Source organism: Micromys minutus, assembly GCF_963924665.1.
Source record: "Micromys minutus genome assembly, chromosome: 29".
NCBI classification, from domain to species: domain Eukaryota; kingdom Metazoa; phylum Chordata; class Mammalia; order Rodentia; family Muridae; genus Micromys; species Micromys minutus.
In genome coordinates, this window is record NC_137964.1 from 8,332,838 (window position 1) to 8,342,666 (window position 9,829).

The 9,829-nt window shown below is 45.4% G+C and overlaps 1 protein-coding gene across 1 annotated transcript in view; it reads left to right on the forward strand.

The window, feature by feature from the left end:
- B3GLCT (beta 3-glucosyltransferase) overlaps positions 1-8,685 on the forward strand; it is an 82,668-nt gene extending 73,983 nt beyond the window's left edge. The window contains exons 14-15 of the mRNA XM_080940539.1: positions 877-1,021; positions 5,736-8,685. Coding sequence (XP_080796665.1) covers positions 877-1,021; positions 5,736-5,903 — 313 coding nt within the window. The 3' untranslated portion in view covers positions 5,904-8,685. The remainder of the gene's footprint in view (positions 1-876; positions 1,022-5,735) is intronic.
- The last annotated feature ends 1,144 nt before the right edge of the window (positions 8,686-9,829 follow it).

Consider the following 9,829-nt stretch of genomic DNA (forward strand, 5'->3'; position numbering starts at 1 on the left):
GCTGAGACTCCACCAGGACGCACACACCAGGTCACATGGCGTCACAGCATTGTTGAAGACAGGTTGCGAGCCAGGCTGTGGTGGTCCGTGCCTCCAGTCCCAGCCCTTGGGAAGCAGAGGCAGGCGGATCTGAGTTCAAGGCCAGCCTGGTCTACAGAGTGAGTTCCAGGACAGTCAGAGCTACACAGAGAAACCCTGCCTTAAACAAAACAAAACAGAGAGAGGTCACTGCCTGTCCACCCCTGCATTGTTTTCTGTTGCTGTGATTAACCATGATACATGTTTTAACCATGACACAAAGCAACTTAGAGAGAAGGCTTTATTTCATCTGATACCTTGCAGTCCATCATGGAGGTAAGTCAGGGCAAGAACTGAAGTGGAGACCGTGGGGGGGGGGGTGCCATTTCTGGCTGTTCCCTGTGCTTGCTTTCTTATACAACCCAGGACCACGTGCCCAGGGGCGTCACTACCCACAGTGGGCTGGACTCTCCCACGTCATTTATTAATTGGGAAAAGGGTCCATAGATTGCCTCTGAGCCAAACTAATAGAGGCATTTTCTTAAGTGAGGTTTCCTCTTTCCTGATGATTCTAGCATGTGTCAAGTTGACAAAAAATAACATGGTAACATTAGAAAAGTGACATCACATAGGGTTTGGTTACAGGAGATATGTATAAAAGTCTCTACTAGGGAGGTAAACGTCTCTTAAGGTGACTTTGCTTCCACACAGCTTACAGACTGTCTTCTCCATTTGTCAGTGGAAGTGTTCCTGTCACCGCCGTTCTCAGGAGTTCAAGTCTCAAACCGAAGCCCTCTGTCAGGTCAAACAGGCACCGTGGTATCACTCTAACCCCATGTTTCTGTCTGCTTCTGCCAGCATGGTCTTCAGCAGGGAAGCCATCCGGAGACTTCTCGTGAGCAATTGCCGATGCCACAGCAATGACGCTCCCGACGACATGGTCCTGGGCATGTGTTTCAGTGGGTTGGGAATTCCCGTGACACACAGCCCCCTCTTCCATCAGGTGAGAAAGCATTTCTCTTCCCATCTCAGGTGGGGAGTCCTCCTCACCTGGGGAGTCTATTTCTTCCTCCTCTCATATTTTAAAAATTTTAAGAAAGATGCTGACAGGTTCCATGGGGAATGCTATCTTTATCTTTTCATATGTGTGGGTGTTTTGTCTGCGTGTGTGTATATGTATCACGTGCATGCCTGGTGCATACAGAGGTCAGAAAACTGGAGTAATGGTTGATTGTCAGATGCCATGTGGGTACTGGGAACTGAACCTGGGTCCTCTGGAAGAGTAGCCAGTGCTCTTAACTGTTGAGCCATCTCTCCAGCTCTTCCTTCTGACCTTCCTTCCTTCTGTCCCCCCTCTCCCTTCCTTTCTTCATTATCTCCCAATCTCCCTCTCCCTCTCCCCCTCCCTGCCTGTCTCTCTCTCTCTTATTCTTTCCCAATAAGTAACAAATCTTAGCACTTAAGATCTACAATCCTGGGCTGGTGAGGTGGCTCAGTGGTTAAGAGCACCAACTGCTCTTCTAGAGGTCCTGAGTTCAATTCCCAGCAACCTCATGGTAACTCACAACCATCTGTAATGGGATCTGATGCCCTCTTCTGGTGTGTCTGAAGACAGCTATGGTGTACTCACATGCATAAAATAAATAATTCTTTTAAAAAAAATCTACAATCCTAGCAATATAGAAAATTGAGCATGGCAGAATCTCACTATAGAAAAGCAACTTGAACAAAGCAAAGAACATATAAACATCGGCAATGAAGGTAGAACATGCCTGTGTCCAGGAGAGTGCAGGGGGACAAAGGGTAGAGCTTTTCTTAGAGGAAACTCATGGAGCCCTTACTTGTGGCCTCTGCTGGAAGGCACACACACGTCCAGGCCTTAAGATGTCTTTCCTTTTAAGCCTGTGCCTTATGCTATCTTTATGATAGCTCAGAAAGTGAATTACTCTCTTTTCCTGCTTCTCAGACCCCATGTCTTCATGTTTCACTCATGGAAAAATAAAGCAAGCTGCTTGTGTATAAAGGACGTAACTTATGAAGATTAATTAGATTTCCTATAGCAGCTCCTTCCTCTTAGGAAGACGGAAAGATAATGTAATCCTGGAGTGAGAGTCCTTTGAAGATAATTCAGAAACGATTGTTTTTAAAGTTATGTGATGTTCCTCATGTTTTAAACTCTCGGTTTCTCTGATTCACACAGTAAATCTGAACCCTTCGTGATGTCACAGAGGGTTTATAGCCTACGCCTTCAACCTACACTGCCGTGTCTGCTCACTTTACCATCTTTTAGAGTGTGATTGGATCTGAAGAGGACTTGAAGTTTGTAATGTGTCAACCCAGATCTCTATGCTGTTTGTGCTGGGAGAATCTGAGATAGGGTACCCACACCTCAATACCTGATATATGAGAGATGGAGAGGGAACCAGAGCATCCTTCAAGGCTGCACTGGCCAGGCCTCTGTTTCTATCAGGGTAGGTCACTGTGAAATCATAGGCTTAGATCACCTGTTCCGAAATCATACCTCACTGATGGATAAGGCAATATGCAATGCTCAGTGAATTCTCTGCGTAAAAAAAGCAGACATTAACCTGGACAAGAATTTGTAAAAATAAATAATGATTTCAGGACTCTGGGCATCAAATAAAAACTAGTGATAGACTTGGAAGCAGGAATTTCCAAAAATCACTCTTCTGTATATACTGTTTGAATATGAGTGGTAGGAGGCAAGCCCTTCATGTCTGAAGTCACTGCCATCCTACCTGTTCCGTTCCCTTTAGCTTGGTTACAGAGAACATCATTTTTACATGTGTGCACCTCACTGGAATCAGTGAAAGCTTTGCTCAGAAGAGAGAACTCGGCTTGGGGAAGACAGGATGAAAACATACAATGCCCACCAACATCGCCCTCAGTGTTGATGTGGAGCACACAAATAAGGCCACAGCTCCACCGCTGTACCCATAGGTCAGTGCCTCACCGGGCCATATCTGATAAGCTTGTCATTTTCTTGCAGAGGACCCAAGTTCGGTTCCCAGTGCCCACGTAGTGGCTTACAACCATCTGTAACTCCAGCTGCAGGGATTCAGTGCTTTCTTCTGACCCCTGTGGGCGCTAGGCGTGCATGTGATAGTGTGGTGGTTTGAATAGGAATGGCCCTCGCAGACTCATGTGTTTGGATGCTTGGCTCATAGGGGGAGGCATTAGGAGGTGTGGTCTTGTTGAAGGAGGCATGACACTGTGCGGGTGGGCTTTGAGGTCCTATGCTCAAGCTCAACCCTGGGCAGAAAAGATGTTGTTCCTGGTTGCCTTTGGATCAAGATGTAGAACTCTCAGCTCCTTTAGTGTCATACCTGCCTGGATGCTGCCATGTTTCCCATGTTGATGATGATAATAGACTGAGCTACTGAACCTGTAAGCCAGCTCCCATTAAAATGTTGTCCTTATAAGAGTTGCCTTGGTCACGGTGTCTCTTCACAGCAATAACACCTTAAGACAGATGCATGCAGGCAAACACTCATTCACATACAATGAAAGAATCTAAAAAAGTGGGTTACATATTATTTTAATAATTGAGATGATTTTAGTATTATAGGCTAAATAAGTTAGACTATAAAACAAGTGGCTATATAAATTTATAGGCAACTTATGAACATTGTCGTGCATGCTTCGATTAGTGTGGACCGGATCATGTCTGGTTTCATCTTGCCTCTGAACACAAGAGCTTTTGTTCTCAACCCATTTCGGGCACATCTCATTCGGGCACATTCCTCTTCTGAGTCTTAGGGAACGTGAACAGTGACATTAAATAGCATTTTGTTTTTCTCAGGTTTAGTCTTTTTGTTTGTAGGTCAGGACTAGAATTAAACCACTTTTCCCTACAGTGAACTCATGTTTTCTCCTTGAAAGACCTCCCCTGGGTATGTCGGGGTGGTAGATGGCCTGAGCCCCGAGAACATCTTCCCTCAGCTCCTGCACAACCCGTGTCTCGCAGTTTCTTGGAAGAGAGCTAGGAAATGAGTTTTCTTCCTTCTCTTTCTTTCTTTTAATTTTTAATTTTTTCCTAGAAGTTATATCACAGTCCGCTGACTTCAGTGGATTACCGAGGAAGCCTTTTATGTTTATTACCATGATCCAACCGTTTCCGGGAAGCGAAGTGTGGAACACAGGACGTAAAACATTTGAGAAATGAATCAAGAGAAATTCAGGGCAATGAGCACGGAGTTTGAGGGAAAGTAGTCGAAAATCTATCCCTCCCAGCTTTAAGGTTCCTGTAGTCACTACCAAATGATTAAAGCGAAGTGGTTGTAATATGAATCAATGTTTATCTTGGGTCAGTTATGGTGGACATTTTAAAACCCAGCACTCAGGAAGCAGAGGCAGGCAGATCTCAGAATCCAAGGGCATCCTGGTCACCGTAGGACGTTCTAGGCCAGTCTGGGCTGTGTGGAGAGATCCTGTCTCAAAGATCCAAAGAAAGAGTTCTTCTGAAATAACAATGTAAAAGATTTGCCTTTACTTATTGTGTGAGTGGGTGAGGAATGTCACAATGTGCATGTGATGGCCAGGTGAGACTTTGCTGCCTGCCACCAGGCTGTGTGCTAGTTCTGTTGTGTCCCCAGAGCCCAACACACACACGGAATGTGAGAGAGCAAAGTAGGTTAGTAGTTCAGGGCCGGCAGCACTCCATGTGCAAGTGGTTCAGCACTCGGAAAGGAGTCAGAGAGGCAGCTGAGCCCAGGCTTAAACAGCAGCTAATGCCAAAAAGGCCTGCAGTGTGGGGCTGAGAGGAGGAGGAGATGACCTGCATGGGGCCCCCATCACAGAGGCTTGCTGTCTGAACCCACATGAAAACCACAGGCCAGAATCAAGGCCACTAGGCAAGGTGCATTCTGGCAACTGGTTAAAGCAGCATCTGGGCTCCAGGGTGGAAGCCAGGTCCTCAGGCTTGGCATGAAGCACTTTTACCTGCTGAGCCAATCATTGTTTTTAATTGAAAATGGATGTTTTTATTATACAGTATATCCTGTTCCCCTCGCCCAGTGCCTCCCAGCTCTTCTCTGCCTTCTCCTCTCCATAAATCCACACCCCCCTCTCTTCCCCTCTCATTTGAAAACAAACAGGGATTTAAAACTCAATCAGAATAAAATAAAGACAAACAAACCAAAATAGGATGGGGGAGCCCAAATTAAACACACACACACACACACACACACACACACACACACACACACACACACACGTCTAAAGATAGCAATGAGTTCATTTTGTGTTGGCCATCTACTGCTGAGCTTGGAGCCTGCCCTTGGGTATGGTTTGCATACCCAGTGAGACTCCTCTGGAGAAAACGAATTCTTCCTTTGTGAGCAGTTATCAACTGGAGATAACTTCCGGGTTAGGGATAGGACCATGTGTCCACTTCCTCTCAGTGCCGGGACACCATCCGGCCTAGACCTGTGCAGGCCGTGCGCATGCTCCGTAAGTGCGTCAGTCTTACTGGGTCTCGAAGGCCTTGTTTCTGTGGAGTCTTCCCGTCCCCACAGGCTCTTACATTCCTTCTACCCTTCCCCCTTTCTGTAGACTCTTTGAGCCCCGAGGGAGAGATTTGATGGAGATACAACATTTGGATTGGGTGTTCCAAGGTCCCTCTGCCTTGTGCCGTCCTATCATTCTTAATCAGTAGGAAACCGAAACTTTTTTTTTTTTTTTTTTTTTTTGTGCAGGCTCGGCCAGTAGATTACCCCAAGGACTACCTGTCCCATCAGATTCCAGTATCATTTCACAAACACTGGCACATTGACCCGGTCAAGGTGTATCTCACGTGGCTGGCACCCAGTGAGGAAGACCAAGCCACGCAGGAGACACAGAAGGATCCAAGAGAAGAATTATAGAAGAGTCTGGGACGCGCGGATACAAGAGATTCGCCCTGTCGGCTGAGCTGCGGTCCAGCTGCTTGTGTATGCTGTGTGAAACGGACACTTCCCAGCCCTCATGGAAATAGATTTTTTTGGATGGGTAGATTCATAAGGGAAACTTGGAGAAATCGCTTGTTTTGGTTGATGTCATTATTGAAGCATAGCAATTGTGCCTATTTTAGCCCACTCACTACGGGCTGTGACGCAACAGCCTTTTGACCGTCACAGGAAATAAATAGTACTTGAAGTCCTTTTCTGTTTTCTCCATTGTAACAGGGACTCTAATACAAGAATATGACTGGCTATCATTCCATATAAACATCGAGTCTCTAGATGTGGATGTTGCCAAAGGAATGAACCTTTAAACCAGTGGTTCTCAACCTGTGGGTCACAACTCGCAGCGAGTGGCAGTGACCAGTCGCATATCAGGTATCCGGCTCACTAGGTATTTACATTGCGATTCATAACTGTAGAAAAATTACGGTTGTGAAGTAGCAGGGAAATAGTTTTATGGTTGTGGGTTACCACAACACGAAGACTCGCTGCTTTAGGAAGGTTGAGAACCACAGCTTTAAATGGTCCTATTGTTGATGGAAATTGGTTCCCAGGCACTCAGTAGGAATGAGGTACTGAGGCTGGTTGGTAAAACCTAAAACTCAATATGAACTCCCCCAACTATACAATCACGGTTGCTCTTCCCCCTATTCTGCTGGTTGCACCCCCAAAACAGAGACTCGAGGCTATCTGGTGAAGCCTCTGCTCCCTTTGAAGCGCACATTGGTGCAGGTCTCCCCAAAGTCCTCCCGTGTAGAGCAGACAGAGTGTCACCGGAAATTAGGATGCTGGGTTGACGGGTTTCTTCAACAAGGGGGGGATGGGAGTCAGGTGATGGGCCACATCTGGAGCTGGCCTCTGACTTGTGCTTGTTACATAGTAACTCGCTTCTGGATCAGGCTAGACGCCTCCATCCTTGGCAGCGGCAGCAGAGTTCCTTGTGAGAAGACAGCGTGGGGCTTGGCAATTCCTCTGGGTTTTTAAAAGAATGAAATCTGAACGTGTTTTCAAAGCAGTGCTCACTTTCCAATCACACCTTTTATTATGTTGTAATTTAATAATTCGGTATTAATATAAGAAAGATTAGAGTGCCGTGTGTTAATGTTTAAAGACGATAATTTTGTTATATAAAGGTCTTCGCACATGATTTGATCTCGAGCTCTTGAGGTTATATGTTATAATCCTTTCCTCTTTTTTTTCAACCTGTACTTCATTAACCTTTCTTATAAGGCTTCTAAATCCCTATGGCCTTTAAAGCCACACCATCAAAACTACCTGTGTGATTATTTTTTCATATGTATATTCCCATGTAGCTTACTTTTGACTCATGTCCAAATCGATGCAGTGGTGTTTCTCCTTCCTTTCCCAAATTGATAAGTACCAGGGCCGGTGTGTGGCCTGCTGCTTCTGGTCTCTGGTGGAACACAGTCTGTGAAAACTGATTTTGTGGTTCATCCAGAAACTGGATGGAGGACAGTCAAGTACATGAAAAGGACCATGAAGGTTTCTGGGTCCCTGCTGATGGCTCCAGCATCATTGCTGATACAGCTGTACCAGTGGCCATGGCTATCATAGTACTTTCCTTCTTGACCTTGCACTCAGACACCAGCACAGTACAGGGAGCTCCTCACCCACCCCTCCGCCTCTGCTCATGTTGCCAAGCAGAGAACACAACGTTTCATGTGGTAGGACAGAAGCTAGGGCATCTAAATCTTTCTCCTCTGTTATGACCTGTGCCCTCTCTTCCCCCCAGGATCCCTGGATGGTGTTTCTAGATTTGTGGTTAAATGTTTCCTTTTCGAAGCTACAGGAGCCTTGCCACGAATACAATGTCTTCAGCTTACTTCTGACTTTGCATTTTATCTATTGGTTGAGGCTAGACACCGGTGGGGACAGGACAGGAGCTAAGAGACTGGGAACATGGGCAGATCAGTAAGACAATCAATATGAACTAAACTTAGGAAAAAGCAAAGAAATTAAAAAAAAAAAACAGTTCATAAAGGTATTACCTTTGATATGTAGCAGATGACAGGCCCTATTTCCCTATTTGAACACCGAGAATTGATACCTTAAAAAAAAAAAAAACCCAAAAACAAAAAAACTTAATTTTGAGCCTGGATTTTTCAGGGCACATACCACCCTCTTTGGTGTTCTTTTCCCCTGTAAGTAAGGATTTCTTTGCCAGTGGATTTTTTTTTTTTTATCCTAAGGATTTAGCACTGAGGATTTATGTATGGAATTATCATTTTTACTTTTAAGCCATTTCTCATGACCCAGCACATCGCCTTACTGTGGGGTTTTTACATCTTACAGCTAAATCAGAAGTCGAGATACAAAAATAACCTTTGTCGAATGCTTGGGAACATAATTGCTCAGCAGCCCGGAGTAACAAACGATGCCACGCAGGGTCCTGTGGCTGATTGATCGGCGACATTTAGTACGTCTCGCCCATCATGGTTATTGATTGATGTGTATAGAGAACCTCCGAGATTCACAACATAGTAGACCTTTGTAAGAATATTTGTGCTGCCTCTGTTCTTAGATGTGTCATTTCTATGAAAGGAAATCAACCATCATACCATTAAGTACACTATACCCAATTTACAAAGGGGCTTTGTTCCTGCCATCTTTGAATGACAGGCCTGAAAAGGTGCTATTGTTTATGTCCCCAAGCCCTCTAAACAAGTCACTTGCAAAATGTGTTCTCCTCATCTCTACAGAATAAAATAAAGGCTTTGTTTCTGGTATGCTTTGACCCCTGTTGTCTCTTTAAAGGCTTGGATACTCTATCTAAGGGGGGGGGGGGTTCAGGAATAAGGTACAGTAACAAAAAGCTGGCTTCTGATAGAATCATGCTGTAAAGACCCTGGGAGTACAGTCTTGGTGACAGGACTAAACTGGGCTGGGTGAAGTTTGGAGATTTCTTTGCAGGGAGGGGTTAGAGGTTAGAGAGGGTCTGTGTGAGAAGAAGGTATTAGGGTAAAGAACTGGAAGATGGAGGAAGCTGAGATTTAGCTTATGACTGTGGAGGGTGTTATAGTCCAGAGGGACTAGCCAGGATGCAGACCCCCAATGTGATTCTTCGGCCATTGTTATTGTTGAGGCATGACGTTCATATGATGGCCAGCAAGCAGCTGGATATGGAAGTTGGGGCTTCATAGTGAAGTCAGAGGTTTAATATTGAAAATCATGAGTGTTTTAATCATTTACTACTTTTAAGTTCTATGTAGATGTGTGTGTTTACATGTGGGAATGGGCACATGAGTGTGTGATGCTTGTAAAGGCCAGTGATGTCAGATCTTCTGGAGCTGGGATTATAGACAATTATGAGCCTCCTGATGTGGCTGCTGAGAACTGAACAGGTCCTCTGGAAGGGCAGCCAGTGCTCTTGACCCCTGAACCATCTCTCCAGCCCAACCATGAGCATTTGAAAGGATCCACACTCTCAGGAGTGGGTAGGATGAGCTGGGGAGAAAGTGAAGGAGAGACAGACAGCCTGTGCAGGGGACTAGTCAGTGTGTGTGTGTGTGTGTGTGTGTGTGTGTGTGTGTGTGTGTGTAGGTGTGTAGTGTGAGCTGCATGTCAGCGAGTGTGAGGTAAGGGAAGCCAGGGGAGGTATTTCAAGAAGCAAATGTTCTGTTTCAGCTGCCAAGAGGTCCATTAGGAGAGGACAGAAGGGACTGTGTGATTCAGTGGCTTGGAAATCATGTGATTGGACACACCCATTCCCAGACAGTGAGACAGGTTGAGGAGCAAGTGCAAGTCAAAGATGACTGTGGTAAATAACTCTCTCTCTCTCAAACACACACACACTTCTCTCACTCATATATAGGGTTCTCTCACACATA